Here is a 22,578-nt window from a genome sequence, read left to right on the forward strand (position 1 = left end):
CCACATTCTGAAATAGCATTTTTGTCCCCCCCAGTTTTATCATTGGAATGTGATACAAAACGAGGCAACGGTGTGCTTTAGGACCATGCGGACGCCTCCGAGCGGTCGGGTAGGCTGATTGGAGTGTTTATCTGATAGGATACAATAAATAAATAATAATAATTATGTCCCCCCCACTTCTAAAACCAAACTTGCGCCCCTGTGATTATTCACTCTCCCCACTGGGCACAGACATCAATTCAACTTCCATTCCACTTCGGTTCAACGTAATCTGATTGAAGTGATGTGGAAATAATGTTGATTCAACCAGTGTGTGCCTAGTGGGTCTTTTTAAGCCTTATCATTAGTACATTTAATCCTGCTTATTGACAACCTTTGGCATGTCCATTGCTTAGACATGGCAGACATAATGCAATTTAAAGTAGGCCTAGCCCCTATAACAGTTGGAATGCTATGTTTAACAAAACATTTCCATATTGAAGCCATGCATTTAGGTTTCTTATAATTTTGACTGCAAACATGTTAAACGTATTTAGCGAAGATGGGATATGCCTACATACAGTTTGTTATTTTCTTTCTGTAGGTTATTTAACAAACTATCAAATCAAATCACATTTTATTTGTCACATACACATGGTTAGCAGATGTTAATGCGAGTGTAGCAAAATGCTTGTGCTTCTAGTTCCGACAATGCAGTAGTAACCAACGAGTAATCTAACCTAACAATTCCACAACTACTACCTTATACACAGGGATAAAGAATATGTACATAAAGATATATGGATGAGTGATGGTACAGAACGGCATAGGCAAGATGCAGTAGATGGTATCGAGTACAGTATATACATATGAGATGAGTAATGTAGGGTATGTAAACATAAAAGTGGCATAGTTTAAAGTGGCTAGTGATACATGTATTACATAAAGATGGCAAGATGCAGTAGATGCTATAGAGTACAGTATATACATATGAGATGAGTAATGTAGGGTATGTAAACATTATATTAAGTGACATTGTTTAAAGTGGCTAGTGATACATTTTTTACATCAATTCCCATTATTAAAGTGGCTGGAGTTGAGTCAGTATGTTGGCAGCAGCCACTCAATGTTAGTGGTGGCTGTTTAACAGTCTGATGGCCTTGAGATAGAAGCTGTTTTTCAGTCTCTCGGTCCCTGCTTTGATGCACCTGTACTGACCTCGCCTTCTGGATGATAGCGGGGTGAACAGGCAGTGGCTCGGGTGGTTGTTATCCTTGATGATCTTTATGGCCTTCCTGTGACATCGGGTGGTGTAGGTGTCCTGGAGGGCAGGTAGTTTGCCCCCGGTGATGCGTTGTGCAGACCTCACTACCCTCTGGAGAGCCTTACGGTTGTGGGCGGAGCAGTTGCCGTACCAGGCGGTGGTATAGCCCGACAGGATGCTCTCGATTGTGCATCTGTAAAAGTTTGTGAGTGCTTTTGGTGACAAGCCGAATTTCTTCAGCCTCCTGAGGAGCCTATAGGCCCCTGTCAATTATTTTCGGTGCAGCGGAAAGGGGATTTTTTGCTGCCACAAAAAATTATGAATGTAGGTGACACTGTCCCGCAAAATCATCCCTTTGTCCCGCATTTGGGTATTTTAAATGTGGTCACTCTATACCAGTAATGATTTTAGTATGTAAATCTTGGTGGAGCAAACTCAAAAAGATGCATGCCAGCAAAGCCACTACACTACACAACACAACACTAAACAATACATTAATTGCACTATAACGGCCACAAACGGTGCCCACAAACGGTTTAGGCCTACATAAAGCTGTCCCAACAGCAGAGCTTTCTTTTCAGCACCATGGAGTGAATCCTTACCTCCACTACACTTGGCTATCAGCGGAGCCTTGTCTGGCAGCGAAACAATTCATTCAGCCTCGTTTACTGCCTTTTTAAAAAACATTGCTGATATGGCTAACCATATCTCCCTGGCATATAACATAATTTATGCAGCAGCATATAAGACATTTTTGGACTCACCTTGTGTGCGTGCGGCGGTCCTTTGTCAGCAAATTTAGTCATCAAAGAAAAAGTTCAAAACGGATTTTCCCAGTCTGGCCTCCCAGTTGCAATGCTTGCGGGTTAGCCACTATCACCGATTCCTTCCAAACAACTCATTGTTGAATTTGCGATATCCAACTTGTTGTTTATGTCCAATGGCCGATGAGCACTGATATGTTTTATCTATAATTTATCTTCATTATTTATCTTCATATGATAAGGATTAAAAAGGATTTGCCAGTAGATTGTCTACTTGGTTTATGATGATGATGGCTAGCTAAGATTTTGAAAGTAAGATGTTCAGTCCAATCAAAGCTACTGTAGATGATTTGGAAGTGCCCTTCCAGGAAGGCTCAAGGTCATTGGCCACAAATAAAATGTGATTTTATCTGTGGCCAATGACCTTGAGCCTTCTCGGAAGGGCACTTCTAATGTAACTCTATGGCAGCACCCAAAGGGCTCACATTCTTGATGTCTAGGGGGGGGGGGGGGGGTAATGTAGTGTCCCCATGAGTGACAGAACACTGAGCTAATCACGGTGCAGTGCTGAGCCAATCATAGTGCAATGATCCTATTTTCTGCTGGCCAGCCCCACCACCACAGAAAGCACTGAGCTAGGCTGAAACACCTGCATTTTGGAGCTGCCTGTTTGCATGTGGCTTTATTAACTCAATGATAACCCCCAAAATGATTTTTTTTGCAAACTGATATGTGACACGTATTAATGCCAAAATAACATGCAAAACAGGCAAGCCCCCCCAATTTAAAAAAAGATGACGTCGCCACTGCCACACAGAATATGAGTGTTCAACTTCTTGGTTTATGTTCTTGCCTTGGGGGAGATGACGTCAGTTTATACAGTTCAACAGCAAACAACAACAATGACCACATGCATGGAATTGTGACATGTATTTATTTTGTTACAGTAAGCAAGAACAGTCATAACATGTATTCTATAATTTGTTACTGTAGAGTAGACTGAGGTGGGAAGCAGAGACAAATGCAGTATGTTGGAAGCCATAGTGACTACAGCGGTTTGGATGAAGATCAACCCATTCTAGAGGACATTCATTTAGAGAGTTGTGACTGGATAGAGCCAGTCTGAACAGGCATTGACTTGTACTTGTATGTAAAGTGCGAACGAGTAAGCAACAGTTTCTAGAGGACACCAGGTATGTCCAGAGCACTCACAAACACATACATCCACACCCACACAAATGTGCACACAGACACACATAGACAACCACACGAGTGCACAAACAAGTACACACACACTATAAATCATTTATTTAAAACTTTATCTCTGCAGACTATTGTTGAGCTGTAGTAAACAGTCATGTCAGTTAAAAAAATATATACAAAATAATGCTAAAAATAAACACAGAACAGAACATCTAAAGAGAACAGGTGATGGACACCTGTAACATGCGTCTTCTGATCCTCATTCACAATTCAGTCCATTTAAATGTGCAAACAGCAGTACAGAGGAAAGAAAAAACAAATTCATTCATCATGTCAATATTTTTGCCTTTCATTTGAACAAGTAGGGCACATTTAACTTATTTATGGTACGATTCACAAATATAATCTTCCATATAACCAACGGTGGAAGATTCACTCGAGAGATCATTCCGTTTTGCGATGACAAAAATTGTGAATCTCCTCAGCATCTGTCTCTGGTCACCTCTAACATGACCTGACAGAGGAGGCAATCAGTTCATCAGCTGCCCAAACCCTCCCAGGCAGACTGGGTGTCCTCTCCCCAGCTTCCAGCCCAGGGCAGCCCGACCCAGAACTCGCCGGCTGAGGCTCACTCAGAGGTTCACAGCCTCATCGGGGCTGCTCTACTTGGAAAATAAAAACTCTTATTTGATGAATGGGATTCTGGTGAATTAAAACCATCTGTTCTGAAATCAGCGTTTAGTCAATGTTGTGTGTTGTGCAATAAAACACAGCAGCATATTTATGCAAACAAACCCTCCCACTGTGTGATCCAGTCTGCATGTGCTACATGAAAGTACCTCAAAACATTAGGAAAAAAGTACTTGACATTAGAAAGCCAAAACAGTCAGGTGAAATCTAATCTGTCTTGTTCCTGTTGTTTAAGATTCCTTTGCTCATAAATAATGACATTCGGAGGACGACTCAGTAACAACGTCACTGCAGTGCCTAGGATACCAACGTCTGTACCAACAAAAGAACTGTACATTTTCCTGAAACTGTCTTTAGCTCTCTGCAATCGGAACATACAAAGGGACAACACAACACAGTGTTTTCTCCTAGCGGGTGTTTTATGAAATTGGTGACCCCAAGCTTCTCCTGTCATGATGACGCATGCTGACACGGGAGGCAGGACTCAGGGCAAGGTGAGGGTACAGTAGGGTACAAAGATTTGTCAATACACAATGCTGGCTCTGACCATTCACCTCTCACAGTAGTGCAGAGCCACATTCGTGGATACAACCTTCCCCCCAAGCTTCTCCCCAACACCCCACGCCTCCAGCTCCAGCTTATCCTCATCCTCTTCCCCCTCCTCCTCCTCCCTCTTTCCCCCCTCCTCCTCTTCATACAGGCTGGGTTCTTCAATAGAGGTCTCCAGGGTATAACTACTATAGGCCTGCACCTCACTGTACTCATAGATTGTGGGCAGGCTGCTCCGGAGGCCGAAGCGTCTGCGCAGGGCCACTAGGAGAGGCTGTGGCACGGTGAAGATGTCCACGTTGTTGCCCAGGTCCACCCAGGCCAAGCTGGGGAACTGCAGGGGGTTCTTCACCATCTCCGTCAGGTCCTTCAGCACGCCCACCGTCAGACGGTTGCCGTTGATGGCCAGGGTGGTGAGTTTGGGCATGGAGCCCAGGTGGGGTAGCAGCAGGCGCAGGCTCTCGTCCTGCAGCTCGGTGAAGCTGAGGTCCACGGCCGACACAGAGTCGCCATTACTTCGGAGGTAGTAGGCCACCCGGTGGACGTCTCGGCCAGACAGAGGGATGCCAGACAGGTTGACCACATCGTTGGTCAGTTTCTTCTTCAGTGTGGCTTTAAGACTGTGAAAGGAAAGATCAGAGACTGTTAGAAACTACACAGAGAATAGAATTGAAAAGCCAATATTGTTTGGAAGTTGTTTTGGTTCTCAGACTCTAGAGCGCGGAATAGCCATTTAGTATACATGATAACAAAGCTGAGACCAAGCATCCTATATTGGCAGTTAGGTATCCTCTAGCGTGTAAAAACAAATTATCTTAACTTAATGAGCCTGTCTTTATCGATGTACAGAGAGCCCTGTTATGGGGGACTATGGATGTTGTTTAACTTGACATGGGATCAGAGGTCCCACTGCAACCAGGCAGTAAAAACAGATAAGAGAACTGGGAGAATTGTTTTGAGAAGGGTTTTTGGTGAATGTCATGTATTCGTGTGTGTTTCTCTCTCTCCCTCCCTTCTTCTGTCAGAACAGCCCAAAAAATGCCAAATGTCACGTTCCACAGGGCACGGCTGACATTGGCTATATTGTCCCTTTTCCACAGTGCTGTCAGTGGGCAAAGAGGCATCACACTACCGACAATGTAATTTACTCAATATCTCTGCATATAGTAGAAGAGCAATCTGTTTTAAAAGAGGATGGAATCTGTGGTGATGGCAAATTAAGGATATGGCATTTAATGATCATACCAATCTTCAAATGACTGGACTAGTGACATAAAAAATAAAAGTGTATGTAGAGTTAAGAGTGGTGCTACTGGACCTTTGACTCTGTCATGGTGAATAATCACATCCCTCACTAGCTCTGAGACTAGGCAGAATAGAAGCACTAAACAAAAACCTGCTCCCTGCCATAGTCTGATTAAAAATTCATTTGAAAGCTCTGAGGCAGCTGTACCGTGCGGAGGTGGCACTGGAGTGCAGGACTCTAGATGTGCCATGGAAGAATATGTTATGGATTTGGGGAGAGGGTTGAGCTCCTTTCTCTAGCCTCCAGCAGGACATTACAGTAGGAGGAAGTCAGGGGGAGGAAGTCTTTAAAACAATTGACAATGACAAAGTGGGCATGGAGAGAGATTTACATACACACACAGCATTTCTGTAGTTCGCTGGGAGGATGTACTAGGTTACACTCCAGACGTGTATACATTAGCCCCTCTCTCCTCTTAGTCAGTCCTGTTTGCCTGGGGTTTGAACCTCCTCTCCTCTTAGTCAGTCCTGTTTGCCTGGGGTTTGAACCTCCTCTCCTCTTAGTCAGTCCTGTTTGCCTGGGGTTTGAACCTCCTCTCCTCTTAGTCAGTCCTGTTTTCCTGGGGTTTGAACCTCCTCTCCTCTTAGTCAGTCCTGTTTGCCTGGGGTTTGAACCTCCTCTCCTCTTAGTCACAGTCCTGTTTGCCTGGGGTTTGAACCTCCTCTCCTCTTAGTCAGTCCTGTTTGCCTGGGGTTTGAACCTCCTCTCCTCTTAGTCAGTCCTGTTTGCCTGGGGTTTGAACCTCCTCTCCTCTTAGTCACAGTCCTGTTTCCCTGGGGTTTGAACCTCCTCTCCTCTTAGTCAGTCCTGTTTGCCTGGGGTTTGAACCTCCTATCCTCTTAGACAATCCTGTTTGCCTGGGGTTTGAACCTCCTCTCCTCTTAGTCAGTCCTGTTTGCCTGGGGTTTGAACCTCCTCTCCTCTTATTCACAATCCTGTTTGCCTGGAGTTTGAACCTCTCCGTCTTAGTCAGTCCTGTTTGCCTGGGGTTTGAACCTCCTCTCCCCTTAGTCAGTCCTGTTTGCCTGGGATTTGAACCCCCTATTCTCTTAGTCACAGTCCTGTTTGCCTGGGGTTTGAAGCCCCTCTCCTCTTAGTCAGTCCTGTTTGCCTGGGATTTGAACTCCCTCTCCTCTCCCCTCCTGCTCCTAGGTTGTGTGGGAGCAGGAGCTTCATAAATGGGCTGCCTGTGGTCCTCACATCTGTCAGCCTCTCTGCTCTGGAGCAGCCAGGGAAAGGCCTGCAGTAGCTAACTGGAGCTCAGATTTGTGAAGTTATTGATTCCTCGAGTGGGATATAATTCTACTCCCTCTCTCTACTTCCTACTCTCGCTTTCCCTCCTTCCCTCGATCACCATCCATCCCGCTCTCCCTTCCTCTGCAATCCCAGTCTGGGCTGCTTTCAGGTTATTTTGCTCTGTATGTTGTAAGATCTATTTTTATCTTGCTACCCTTTTCTCTCTAATAACCCCTAAGGATTAGAATGGCAAGCTGATTTCCCCATAGAAATATAAGGTGTACTCTGCACCTCCTCTATATGGTAATTAACGTCATTGGCATTGACTGGTTGCTCTTTCACTCTCCCCTCTAAATGCCAGGGAGCCCCATCTGTCTCTCCCTAGCTCTCCTCAGCCGAGTGGCTCTGGGGCTTTTGCTTTGTGCAAGATCTGCAAGATGTAGGCTACACTTTCTGAGCCAACAGAGCCATCCATCAACTTTCGTTTTGTGTTGCTCTGTATTTTGGCAGCTTGAGGGCTCAGAGGATGTGGGTATTTCCCAGTTCCTGCTGGAGCAGCCTGCTTTCTCACCTCACTGTGTGGGCGGAGAGAGAGAGGAAAGAGAGAAAGGGGAGTAGAGCGAAGGGGGGATAGGAAGAGAGAAAAAGAGAGTACAGAGAAAGAGCGAGAGAGCGAAAGAGCGAGAGAGAGAGAGATAAATAAAGAAGGAAAAAGCCTGTTCCAGTTCGACTGCGACGGGGCGTGTGGGTGGCGTAGGGGAATATTCTCTGTACTATCGTTTTAATGAGGCTGAGAAGCAGAGACGGTCTCAGACCGCCATCCAAATCCACTGCCTCCTAGCAAGGTGGGCAGAATGCCACCCACAGGCCTAGGGCTCCGCTTGGTTCAGACTTATGGGCACAACCAACCTTTCTCACTGCCCGTTACCATGAAAAGATAAAATAACAACAAAAAGTATTCTCTCTTGTTCTAATTTAGTGCACCCACTTTGCCTGTGGCCAGCAGTATCATTTTACTTGGACCTGCAGTTTCTGCAACATAAACAAAGGACTTCAAAGGCAGCCAGATTCTGTCTGCATAATAAGCAAGATGCATCTCAAGAACACTAAGCTTTTCCTGTATTAGGTCTCATTTAACAGCAAATGAGCGAGGGATATCCATCTATCCACTCCAGCAAGAGGGAATTGATTATGCAGCACAGGAACCTAAATGAGAATGGAGTCCCCTTCATAAAGATATTAGCTGGTTAAGTCCCTTATTTAGGGGACTTTGAGCAGTTCTGAACCAGTTCCGGACAACATTTTTGTGCACAGAGCGCTCTGTGAACGGCGCAACATCAATTGCTGTGCACTCCGTGAAAGCTCTGGTTGTCCCTCTTCTCATGCCGCTCTCCGCCCTCAGCTGAGATGCAGTATGTGAAATCTGACACCTCATTTGCATAGGGAGCGACACGTCACATTTTCTGGCATAGCCAGACAAATGATCGATTTCCTCTGGCTGTGAACCTTGCAGCTCCGCTTGCAATACTGCATATGAAACGGAGCCTAGCGATTACAGATAAAGCGGTCTCATCTCGCTGTAATGTTCTCAGATGTATTTAGAGCTCACAACATGAAAAAATACCAAATAATTGAGTCAAATTGAAACAAGACCACTTTCTCTTGGTCACAGAGGGACGAAATCCCTTCGTGCTTAAAGCTAAAATTATATCGAGTCATCAGCCATTTCAATGGCGTCTCTGTTATTGGAAATGGTGAGATGTTAGCATGTCTTGGGGGTATGATCGTTGACCCTCTGTAACTTTCTCACTCATCATTATTCACAATTCACTGAGGATTATCCATAATCATGGTAGCATTCACATTAATGTAGAAGTGTTTAGAAACATATTATATTCTTATTTACAATAAAAGTGACTACAAAATGACACAATACAATATTTACAATTTATTTCTATTGGGCACAACATAATCTGAAACACAACCAACATTTCTGTAGTTCGCTGGGAGGATGTACTACAGTGGTTCGTCCTTTAAAAGTTGCAGCGTACTGCGGCACAGCTTGCATAGTGCCGCAGAATTCAATGGCACGTTATTTAGTGCTAGTTTCACCACCAGAGGGCATCTTTGAGAAGCATTTGATAGCCTTCAATAGTGGCTGTACTAGAGAATTTCAAACCATTTTTGTAAGAACATAGTATATGGGACAGATTTAAAGAAGTTTTGCTTAACTTTTTAGGGATAGGGGGCAGCATTTTCACTTTGGATGAATAGCGTGCCCAGAGTGAACTGCCTCCTACTCTGTCCCAGATGCTAATATATGCATATTATTATTACTATTGGATATGAAACACTCCGAAGTTTCTAAAACTGTTTGAAGGATGACTGTGAGTATAACAGAACTCATATGGCAGGCAAAAACATGAGAAAAAATCCAAACAGGAAGTGAGAATTCTGAGGCTGGTCGATTTTCAACTCATCGCCTATTGAAATCCCAGTGGGATATGGATCTGTTTGCACTTCCTACGCCTTCCACTAGATGTCAACAGTCTGTAGAACGTTGAATGAAGCTTCTACTGTGATGTTGAGCCGGATGGGAGCTGTTTGAGTCAGTGGTCTGGCAGAGTGCCAGGTCCTGGTCACGCGTATTCCACATGATATCGACTTGCGTTCCATTACTTCTAGACACAAAGGAATTCTCCGGTTGGAATGTTATTGAATATTTATGATAACAACATCCTAAAGATTGATTCTATACTTAGTTTGACAAGTTTATTCGACCTGTAATATAACTTTTGGAAGTTTTCGTCCGATGTTCGCCTGGACCTGCACGAGCGTTTTGGATATGCGTACTAAACGTATTAACAAAAGTAGCTACTTGGATATAAATAATGGACATTATCGAACAAAACAACAATTTATTGGGTCGAACTAGGATTCCTGGGAGTGCATTCTGATGAAGATCATCAAAGGTAAGGGAATATTTATCATGTAATTTCGTATTTCTGTTGACTCCAACATGGCGGAGAAATGTTGTTTCTATCTGAGCGCCGTCTCAGATTATTGCATGGCTTGCTTTTTCCGTAAAGTTTTTTTGAAATCTGACACAGCGGTTGCATTAAGAGCAAGTGTATCTTTAGCTCTATGTGAAACATGTATCTTTCATCAAAGTTTATGATGAGTATTTCTGTTATTTGATGTGGGTCTCTGCAATTTCTCCGGATATTTTGGAGTCATTTCTGAACATGGCGCCAATGTAAACTGAGATTTTTGGATATAAATATGCACATTATCGAACAAAACATAGATGTATTGTGTAACAACATCATCATAAGCAGATAACATCTATGCTGGCTGGGTAGCATACAGGTTTTTAGCAAATGTTCGAAAAAGGCCCCTTCACAAAAGATATTGTGTCAAATCCAGTGCTCTTCAAATCCGCTTCCATGCATTTGTGAGGGTATTTACATGTCCTGTTTGAAATGTATAAAACCTGTCCATGCAGCATGCATAGGTCTTTATGAAACGCAACCTCTGTTTATGCTGAGTATAGGAGCTCAGATGAGTGTCATCTGATGAAGATCAAAGGTTAGTGATAAATTTTATCTCTATTTCTGCTTTTTGTGACTCCTATCTTTGGCTGGGAAAATGGCTGTGTGTTTTTTGGACTTGGCGGTGATCTAACATAATCATGTTGTGTTTTCGCTGTAAAGCATTTTTTAAATCGGACACGATGGGTAGATTAACAAGATGTTTATCTTTCATTTGCTGTATTGGACTTGTTAATGTGTGAAAGTTACATATTTCCCAAAAATATTTTTGAATTTCCCGCGCTGCCTTTTCAGCGGAATGTTGTCAGGGGTTCCGCTAGCGGAACGTGTGTCCTAGAAAGGTTAATTAATTTGATTCATATTATGGTGTTTCTATTCCAAGAAAAACAAAAAACCCTCTGGGTTTCCATTAGGATGGAACGGAAAATATGGCACTGTATAACGTGACGGACGGGAGTAGGCTACAGTACTTGGCGTTTTAGCTAAAGAATCTCCGTGTTGTGCGGGCATGTGGGATGCCGGGGTTCAATTCCCTGACGCGGAGGAAGGAGTAGGCTGTCCTTGTAAATAAGAATTTGTTCTTAACTGACTTGCCTAGTTCAATAAAAGTTACACTAAGAGCATAGCATTTATACACCCTAATTGTATAATTGTAGTATAACCAATACTCAAACAGAGATTCAGTGAAAATAAAAATCTCATTGATTTATCAAGACCAGTCCCCATGCTTGTCTCAGAGCAGCGCGAAACCGTGCTAAAATAGTTGTATCCTATTGCTTCTAACTTCAATATGCTCTTTAAATAAATAAGACCTACACCACTTTTAACAGACCATTACTCAACACTAATGAGATTCATGTCGCCTACAGTAGGCCTACAGTACATCGAAAAATATGACGTGACTCTTCGCCAATAATTACATATAGAGGATTGGAGGATTCTAAATTAAAACCAAAAGCCGCCTCATGGGTCTCCCGGTGGCGGCTAGCATTGGTATCGAACCTGCATCTGTAGCAACGCATTTTGCACTGCGGGAGTCCCCATCCACAAAGTATCAAAATACAGAGAGGTGTTGGTAAAGGTATATTGTCCTGCTAATAGCCCATAATGGGCTATTATAAAACTGTACATGGTGGCCAGGTCAGGATAACCAAAACATGTATTTATTAAAAACTATCAGAAAGAATTTTGGTACTTATTTATTTTGATCCAAAGCCATGAATGAGTGAGTCACTCAGCTTTATATAGGTGCCGAGCTATATGACTGTGCCATCAACTTGATAATATATAACGATATTTTGGAGGTTATTTCGTTTTTCAAAAAAATTAAAGTGAGTGATTGTAATCTGAATAAAGGCCAAAATAATATTTGTAAAGGCCAAAACATTTATTTCTGTTTTTAGAGGGAGAGAAACGCTGGGTCAATTGTGCGCCGCCCTATGGGACTCCCAATCACGGTTGGATGTGATACATAATAATAATAATAATAATACTTTTTGTTGTATTATTTGTTTTGTCTTTTCTGGTGGATTAAACTTAAATTGCAACCAATCATGGCCGGTTGTGATACAGCCAACCTAAGAAATACATTTGACGATAGAAGTCTCCCCCTACCCTCCTTCTAGGTAAGTCTATTGTCCAGCTACCTGCTAATAGCCATAATGGCGCTGTACAACGTGACCGTGTGTGTTTGAAAGACTATTTTCCAGTAAGCAACAATAGAAATTCATTATGGATCCATAACTAAATAAACATCTGCATTTTTTAGAAGTATTTTATTCATCATTTTATTAACGAATGCATAAAGATGTTGATGAAAAAATACTGTACTGCTGTTTTGAGTTAGAAATGTTACACTTCAGAATTCTTAAGCATCGAACACATTGCAGTTAGGGGGATGTTCACACCTACAGTAGCCGGGCTGTAAAGAGTCTATTGTCCTGCTAATCGGGCTACAAGTGTTTGAAAACCTGTTTTCAAAATGCCACCAGCTGTCCATCATTACTGTAAATGAAAACACAGCATCTTGTTTTCATCTTGTTTACATTCTTTATTGTAACCACAATGTCACAAATCATTTGTATCTACCTTTCCAATTACTTTTAGAGTTTGGGATTAAAATGATTAATATTATGGTGAGTCCATTCCAAGAAAAATGAAAACCCTCTAGGTTTCCATTAGGATGGAACGGAAAATATGGTGCTGTACAATGAGACAGTCTTGAGTAGGCTACAGTACTGGGCTATTTAGCTAAAGAATCCCAGTGTCGTGTGGGAGACCAGAGTTCAATTACCAGATGGGGAGGAAGGAGTAGGCTGTCCTTGTAAATAAAAATTAGTTCTTAACTGACTTGCCTAGTTAAATAAAGATTATACTAAGAGCATAACGGGTGGTGCAGTGGTCTAGGGCACTGCATCGCAGTGCTAGCTGCGCAACCAGAGTCTCTGGGTTCGCGCCCAGGCTGGGTTGGGTTCGCGCCCAGGCTCTGTCGCAGCCGGCCGCAACCGGGAGATCCGTGTGGCGACGCACAATTGGCATAGCGTCGTCCGGGTTAGGGAGGGTTTGGCCGGTAGGGAGGGTTTGGCCGGTAGGGATATCCTTGTCTCAGTATGTAAAAAAAAAAAAAAAAAAAAATGTAATAAAATGTATGCACTCTACTGTAAGTCGCTCTGGATAAGAGCGTCTGCTCTTGGCCGGTAGGGATATCCTTGTCTCAGTATGTAAAAATTTAATAAAATGTATGCACTCTACTGTAAGTCGCTCTGGATAAGAGCGTCTGCTAAATGACTAAAATGTAAATGTATAACATTTCTACACCCTAAATGTCTAATCAATAGCCAAATGGAGATGCAGTCAAAATAAAAATATCATTGATTTATCAAGACCAGCAGCGCAAAACAGTGCTAAAATAGTTGTAGGCACGGTTATCTGTAGCAACACATTTTGCACTGCGATGCGGTGACTTAGATAGCTGCACCACTCCGGAGCCCCCATCCACAAAGTATCAAAATACAGAGAGGTTGGTAAAGGTATATTGTCTTGCTAATAGCCCATAATGGGCTATTATAATATAATACATGGGGTCCATAACTAAATAAACATGGTTATTTTCAAGAGTATTTTTATAATTATTTTATAAACGAAAGCATAAAGATAGCATTATTAGTTACATTGTTTAAGTTTGAACGTGTAGACTGGCACTAAGAACAGCGGGAGCGTTTCCCTAGTTAGCGCCATTATTAGTGCAATGCCCCTTAAAGTGTTGCTCTGTGCTACCCAGTGTGGGGGGGTGGGGGGGTGAGGGTCCACCCCCCCTCCCCCTCCCTTCCCCAGAGGGGCTAGGTCTGTCTTCTGTGCGCGGCTCTGTGGCCCATCCCGTGCTCCCTGCCCTCGTGCCTTGAACCTCACGCGCTTTCAGTGGATACAGCTGGAGAACTGCAAGGCAATCCCATTGTGCGCCACTCGGGAGCCATGAACAATATGACCAATATATATTGTCCTGCTAATAACAGGGTTGATCATATATCTGTGAGAATATCCAATGGGCTTTTATATAATTCTAAATGAATAATAATAATAATAATCGCTTTGATTAAAAAATCAAGGCCATGGGGTGAGACATTGTTACTAATTTGTAAATAAAGCCAGTTTGTTATTTAGAATTATTTATTTCTGTTTTTACAGGGAGAGAAACCAAAAACCTCCAGTCATCTCATGGGTCTCCCAGTCGAGGCCGGCACGGGTATTGAACCAGCATTGGTAACAACACAGCTTGCACTGCTATATAGTGTCTTAGACAATGGCGCCACTCAGGCACTGTACAATGTGACCGGTCGGGAGTGGGCTACAGTACTACAGTAAGAGCAAAATGATCCTAACAAATTAAAATAATAAAAACCTTAGTATAACAACTGTTTTAGTAAGTAAAACTGAAGTTGTGTACAATTAACAGTTTCTATTTAGGTTTATGGTCGCCCATTCATAGTCAGTTAGAGACACAGTACTACCCAAAAGCATAATCAGTGCTCTAACTCTCCCTTGCGCTGGTCTGGAGCAATGAAGTGGTGACGCAGGGTACCGTACTAAACAACAAATTACCTCTAAATCCAGCAGCATAATCGCAAAACGTTTAGTGGAGCAACCACTGTAGGTTACACTCCAGACATGTACACATTAGCCCCTCTCTCCTCTTAGTGAGTGCTGTTTGCCTGGGGTTTGAACCCCCTCTCCTCTTAGTGGGTCCTGTTTGCCTGGGGTTTGAACCCCCTCTCCTCTATTTCAGATTATTTTGTGCCCAATAAAAATTAATGGTAAATAATATATTGTGTCATTTTGCAGTCACTTTTATTGTAAATAAGAATATAATATGTTTCTTAAGACTTCTACATTAATGTGAATTCTACCATGATTATGGATAATCCTCAATGAATTGTGAATAACGATGAGTGAGAAAGTTACAGAGGGTCAACGATCATACCCCCAAGACATGCTAACATCTCACCATTACCAATAACAGAGACACCATTCATGTAATCATTGCGTGCTAGGAATATGGGACCAAATACTAACATTTTGACTACTTTATTTCTAAGAATATTTAGGGGTGTCAATATTTTGGAACCCATCCGTGTTTTTATTACTTCTGAAACAAATGTCTTTCCCTGAGCAATTAGTATAAACAAATATAACTAGAAAGCACTTCAATAATTTCAAGCCCTATTCCCCCGCTGTTGTTGAATAGGGAGAAGAAAAATCACACGATTTTTCACATTTTCATATTTGTACTGTGTTCTTGAGCTTCTGTCCTCAAAAGTGACTACACCTCAGCAATTCAATCTGTCTGGCAGTATAAGCATTACTTGGTATTGTTTACGGCCCTCTCATGATAAAAAATGATTGGTTTTGTCTATTTATGCGGAAATCTACATTTTGATATTACATTTAACAGGTTAACATTTAACAGCTGCTCTGGCTGATTGCCTGTTCTTTCCTACAGGAAATAATCATCTTTTTAATATGGATGTCTATGGGCACTCATTCTCATTATAAGACAATCTATGTTATCTATTGAGGAAAAGGGCTGTAGAGTCTACGGTAAAATATCCTCAAACACTGGTGTATAAAGCTGAGATGGTAGGTCAGAACTAAAGGCAGATCTTTATCAGCTTCAAAAGCTCTGAACAAACAAACCATTCAGTGAAATAGGGCGAGGCCATCACATATGATTTAGTGTCAGTTTAAACAGCTCTGGGTTGAGATCATACAGGCTAAGTTATGGCAACATCCATTTCAAGACCTGCCGCCACAAATCCAGAGATTTACAGAGCGAGCCGCGACAGCACAGATAACATGACGTCAACTCATGTCTCAGCCAGAAGAGCTCTCTTCATGCAACCCCTATTCCCTATTTCAGAGCACATCAGCATTCACCTGAATTTGTATTCAGGATGTTGGTTAGCATGTGTATTTGTGTACTGTGTAAGTGTTGCTTTTAAACTCTGGTAGTTTAGTTAATTCTGGTCACTTAAACTCTTCCTGGCTGCAGTGATAGCAACTCCAGTAAAGACCTTAGCAGACCCATTGATTTCTTTCTTTACCTTTACCTTCACCCTTTCTCATCCTCTCCTTTAATCTCTACCACTCTACTACTGTCTGTCTGGGTAGTTTTAGACCCATTGAGGCTAATGGCTATGTTCAGTGTAGCTGCTCTCCTGGTGGACAGAAGGTAAGTGGTCATAAGCATTGGCCTTCTTTGTCCCTCCCAATTATTTCTCCCTCGGAAAACCCTGGCACGATTTAACTCTCTCAAGGTACGCAATCTATCTTGAAATGGGAAAGTGGTTGATGAACATTTCTGTCACCACTGAAAACTTGATTTGGAAAGAAATGTGGTTAACTTTTACCAGACACTTTTCACACAACACCTAAAGCGTCTGGGGGTGGGTGGTGAGTGATAAATGCAAATGTTGAGGGAATCTTGAAATCTGTCCAACCACAGAATACACCTTCCCCCTTCATTTACCCCCACAAATCAGTATAGAGAGCCTGGGAGTAGAGTTATAGTTTTTCAGTGGATATAGACTAATTCATACTGACCGGTTTTTGTGCACTTAAATATCCAAATCTACTCTAAATGGTGGGATGACTCAGTCTCATATGGTAAATGTAAGGAGTTGCCATGATGGATGTGGACTTACAGAAACTCACACTTAGTCATTTACCAGACACTCTTATCCAAAGCGATTTACAGGAGAAATTAGGGTTAAGTGCCTTGTTCAAGGGCACAGACATATTTTTCACCTACTCAGCTCAGGGATTCAAACCTGTGACCTTTTGGTTACTGACCCAACACTCTTAACTGCTAGGCTACCTGCCAGCGTAGCAGGACACTCCAGCAATATGCTCGAAAAGGTGCTCAGGCATAAATAATATGCACTATGTGAGTCTCTCAGGGAACTGGGAAGAGGGCCTAACTAGGTAATACTAATTAGAATGTCCTCCAGTCGGCTAAACTTCAGCTGAGCATGCAAAGACACACGCGACTCATGTCAGCCAAATGAAATAACGGCACTTGAGAAACATTGGATGTGGATGCGATCCCAGAGGCCCGGTGGATCCAGCTGGATCAATGTCTGCTTCATCAACGCTTTGGTCCTGAGTTGTTTATTCAGGATATGGATCCAGGCTGTTTTGCCTCTGGGTATCTGTATTAAACATGATGAATGGTCTGGGTATCTGTATTAAACATGATGAATGGTCTGGGTATCTGTATTATACATGATGAATGGTCTGGGTATCTGTATTATACATGATGAATGGTCTGGGTATCTGTATTAAACATGATGAATGGTCTGGGTATCTGTATTATACATGATGAATGGTCTGGGTATCTGTATTATACATGATGGATGGTCTAGGTTGGCTGAGCCTTGCGAGAACCAGGGCTTTCTGCTAACTAATCTATTCTTTCAACACCAAACCAGGTGTGGAATTCTCTCATTGTGCTGTATGTTATTCTTTCTTTCAGTCTGTGTCATGTTGTTACGCTCGTCGTCGGATGATAAATGACCGGACCAAGGTGCAGCGTGGTAGGCGTACATTCTCTCTTTATTTGAAAACGTAACACCGGGAAAAAACAATGAACACAAACCGAACGTAAAGCTAGTCGTGCCTAAAGCAACAAAACAAAGACAAGATCCGATAGACAGCTGCCTCCGATTGGGAATCAAACACACCAACATAGAAACAGAAAACCTAGAATGCCCACCCTAATCACACCCTGACCTAACCAAATAGAGAAATGAAAAGGCTCTAAGGTCAGGGCGTGACAGTACTCCCCCCCCCCCCCAAAGGTGCGGACTCCGGCCGCAAAACCTGACTCTATAGGGGAGGGTCCGGGTGGGCATCTATCCTCGGTGGCGGCTCCAGTTCGGGACATAGTTTACAAATTCAAACCTAACACAGTCCAAAAATGAAACAAATCATAATCTTTGCTCAGAATAGAGCTTGCAAAAAACAAAAAAGGCTGACGCTGATCCCTCCGCTTCTGTGGAACCGGACCGTGGATCGTCGCCGGAGACTCCGGACCGTAAATCATCGGCGGATGCTCCGGACTGCGGACCGTCGCTGGAGGCTCCGGGCCGGGGACTGTTGCTGCAGGCTCCGGGCCATGGATCATCACTGGAGGCTCCAGACCGGGGACCGTCGCTGCAGGCTTCGGACCGGGGACCGTCGCTGCAGGCTCCGGGCCATGGATCATCACTGGAGGCTTCGTGCCATGGATCATCACTGGAGGCTCCGGGCCTTGGATCATCACTGGAGGCTTCGTGCCATGGATTATCACTGGAGGCTCCGGGCCTTGGATCATCACTGGAGGCTTCGTGCCATGGATTATCACTGGACGCTTCGGGCCATGGATTATCACTACAGGCTCCATACCATGGAGCATCACTACAGGCTCCGGGCCATGGATCATCACTGGAGGCTTCGGACCATGGATCATCACTGGAGGCTTCGTACGTGGAGCCGGAACAGGTCTCACCGGACTGAGGAGACGTACTGGCAGCCTGGTGCGTGGAGCTGCCACAGTGCTTACCAGGCTGGGGAGACACACTGGAGGCCTGGTACGTGGAGCCGGAACAGGTCTCACCGGACTGGGGAGATGCACTGGAAGCCTGGTGCGTGGAGCAGGCACCGGATACACTGGGCCGTGGAGACGCACTGGAGGTCTTGAGTGTAGAGCTGGCACAACCCGTCCTGGCTGGATGCTTACTTTCGCCCGGCAAATGCGGGGCGCTGGCACAGGACGCACTGGGCTGTGAAGGCGAACCGGAGACACAGTGCGCAGAGCCGGTGCAGAATATACTGGGCCGAAGAGACGCACCAGAGACCAGGAGCGCTGAGCCGGCACAATCCGTCCTGGCTGAATGCACACTCTAGCACGGCAAATGCGGGGAGCTAGCACAGAGCGCACCGGGCTGTGAATGTGCACTGGAGACACAGTGCGCATCACCGCATAACACGGTGCCTGACCGGTCACTCGCTCCCCACGGTAAGCACGGGGAGTTGGCTCAGGTCTAAACCCTGACTCCGACAATCTCCCCGTGTGCCCGGGGGGGGGGGGCTGCCTCTCGTGCTTCCGTCGTTGCCGTGACTCCTAGTCTCGTCGCCGTTCCTCCCTCGCTGCTTCCGCCTGTTTCCACGGCAGGCTCTCATGCCCTGCCATTACCTCCTCCCATGTCCATGATGTCCTCCTCTCCGGGACACGCTGCTTGGTCCGTTGGTCCGTCGTCGGATGATAAATGACCGGACCAAGGTGCAGCGTGGTAGACGTACATTCTCTCTTTATTTGAAAATGTAACACCAGGAAAAATCAATGAACACAAACCGAACGCAAAGCTAGTCGTGCCTAAAGCAACAAAACAAAGACAAGATCCCACAAAACCCAAAAGGAAACTGACAACTTATATCTGATTCCCAATCAGAGACAATGATAGACAGCTGCCTCTGATTGGGAATCAAACACACCAACATAGAAACAGAAAACCTAGAATGCCCACCCTAATCATACCCTGACCTAACCAAATAGAGAAATAAAAAAGCTCTCTAAGGTCAGGGCGTGACACATGTCTATTGGTGAGATAGGGCACAGATTCCCAGGCCTGGGTGGTTTAAAAAGGGGACACCAAAGAGAAGCTTTTCAGAGTGAAAATATTTGACAACATTTTAGTAGTGCTGCTGGGCCCGTTGCACAAATGGATGTGCATGCAGTGATTCAGAACTTTGCCACAGGGCCTTGGAAGCTAACATCCAGCAACACGTTTGGTTGGAGCCAAGCTATCATTCCGATTGGACACGCATACAAACATACACACACAGGCTTTCACCCCTAAACCCACGGCTAAGTAAGCCTCTTCCAACAGCCTCTGAAGGAGTCCTCTCCTCCCACCAACCCTTCATGATCCAGCTCTATGAGACCCCCCAGACTTCTCCACAGGTGCAGCACAGAGAAGGGCACTGAGGTCTCAGAGGGAGGAGAGGAGCAGACTGTTTCAGTGCCAACCAACGCCTCCTTCCCTCTACTAATCCGCCAATCAGCCACTTCTCATGGGCCCTCCTGACACCAGCACGCCACCGGGTTCCCCTAACACAGGCTGGAGTGGCAGCTCAGCGCAGTGTGCAACGACACGCACCACAACACAACAACGTGAGGGTACAGAACACAACATGAAGGAACACACGTACAATAACACAATTCAAGGTAAAGCAAAGCCCTGAACTATAAACCGTAATAACCTTTCTCCCAGACTCGCTGTTTCCCTCGCTCTCCTACCTAATAGGATCTACTGTATCTGTACTAAGTTCAACGTTTTTATTTTTCTTCATTGAATGTATGAAGTGAATCATTAATAAAGTTAATCATTGACAGTTGCTTACTCAGTATCTAGAGCTACAGGTGTTAAGACATATCTCTGTGAGCATGTATTCTACACTCTTAGAAAATCTTGTGCTATCTATAACATAAAAGGGTTGTTTGGCTGTCCCCATGTAGAACCCTTTCCACAGAGTGTTCTTCATGGAACCCAAAATAGTTCAACCTGGAACCAAAAAGGGTTATCCTATGGGGACAGCCAAAGAGCCCCTTTAGAACCCTTTTTTCTAAGAGTGTATGAAAAAACAAAAACTATTCCAGAAGTACACTATTTGCCATGTTTTCAGTTTCCATGGAAAAGGGTTTGCGTTACATAACTGTAACTGGACACCAGGAAGAGTAGCTGCTGCTTTATCCTGATAAAATACTGAATACTAAATCATGGAAGACTGTGCCCCTGTCTGCAATGTCAAGGCCCGATTATGAAACCAACATTAAAGTGCAGTGTTCCAAAGGAACACAGTGGTGCTTGATGGTAGTTGGGAGGCAAAAGGGATTTGCTCTGTGTAAAAGTCAGACCAGGCAGCAACAAAAATGCTCTTTGATTCATTCTTCAGGTTCTCTCCCTCCATATTTTCCTGTAATCCCCAATGTTTTTTTACGCAAGGCCCAAATCAAAAGCTCTAATATCAGATCAATATGTTTTCACAGATATAATCAATGGATCAAAACCACAGAGAATGTGGATATCCTAATTTAGAATTTGGCTAACAGAGCAAAAATGCTGCCTACTGGTATTAAGGTAATCAAGGTCATTCTTGCAGGTACATGTGGTGTGGGAGAGCCCTACCACTCAGAGGGGAGTATGTGGTGTAGCTGTCTCCCACACTATCTCCAGAGGTAGTGTGGGAGACATCTCTTCAAGAGAGATTTGAATCTAGATCTGTCTCTTTAGACTACACAAGTATCTCTCCTGGACCTAGTTTGTGTCGTCAAAGAAGTGTAGTGTAAAGAGGCCCTACGATGCTGGGCTCATTGGGAAATGTGCCATTCATTATGGATAAGGACCATGGATGACTCCTTAAGTTTCTCTACAAGGTGGAGGCTAGACATTTTAACCATTATTTTACCAGGTAAGTTGACTGAGAAAACATTCTCATTTACAGCAATGACCTGGGGAATAGTTACAGCGGAAAATGCAAACTGGGGATGATTAGGTGACCATGATGGTATGAAGACCAGATTGGGAATTTAGCCAGGACACCAGGGTTAACACCTCTACTCTTACGATAAGTGCCATGGGCGTTTTAGTGACCATAGAGAGGCAGGACACCTGTTTAACTTCCCATCCTGAAGGCAGCACCCTACACAGGGCAATGGGATATTTTTTTAGACCAGAGGAAAGCGTGCTTCCTACTGGCCCTCCAACACCACTTCCAGTAGCATCTGGTCTCCCATCCAGGGACCAAACATGCTTAGCTTCAGAAGCAAGCCAGCAGTGGGATGCAGGGTGGTATGCTGCTGGCAAAGAACAATGAGAGATTGATTGGATTACCTAGAGTATACAAGAAACTAGACCGACTACTTAATCTATGAGAGGAGGAGACTTTTATACTCGATCAAATGGGTAGGGGAGGGACAACATGAGGCAATGTTCACAGATAAGGTACTTACAATGACATACCACTCTGTGACCTGCTAAGACATTTCCCTTTTTCATTCTCTATTTCATTCTAAGTAAGCATTTCACTCGACTCTAAAAGGAAGTCTATATTTAGATGTATATTTTCCTCCCACATGTTGTTTACTCATTTCACCTCCTTTTCTCACCTTGAACATGTCTCTCAGGTTATTAAAGGGTCAGGAGGGATGAGTCAGAGTTGTCATGACCTTTTTGTAGAGAGACCTCAGGGGATGCCTGCCGAGACTCTCTGGAAATAGCTTAAACACATTGAAACAGCTGACACCGGGAAAACAGGCAGATGAGTGATGTAAATAAATAAATGAAGGAGAAGTGCTTCAGTATCATGAACAACTTTGTCCTAGACTCACAAGTCTACTGGAGTCACTGAACAATGGTAGTGACACAACAGGTAGCAATAGAATGACAGAACGCTGTTGTGCTCCTGAGCAGGGTAGCTAATTAACCTGAACTGCCTGAGTAA

General features: G+C 43.9%; 1 protein-coding gene across 1 annotated transcript in view; it reads right to left on the reverse strand.

Annotated features, from left to right (window-relative positions):
• Positions 1-2,922: 2,922 nt before the first annotated feature.
• Positions 2,923-22,578, reverse strand: part of lrrc75bb (leucine rich repeat containing 75Bb) — a 59,611-nt gene continuing 39,955 nt past the window's right edge. Inside the window, exon 4 of the mRNA XM_071351687.1 lies at positions 2,923-5,069. Coding sequence (XP_071207788.1) covers positions 4,451-5,069 — 619 coding nt within the window. The 3' untranslated portion in view covers positions 2,923-4,450. The remainder of the gene's footprint in view (positions 5,070-22,578) is intronic.

This window comes from Salvelinus alpinus, chromosome 18 (genome assembly GCF_045679555.1).
Source record: "Salvelinus alpinus chromosome 18, SLU_Salpinus.1, whole genome shotgun sequence".
Lineage (NCBI taxonomy): Eukaryota > Metazoa > Chordata > Actinopteri > Salmoniformes > Salmonidae > Salvelinus > Salvelinus alpinus.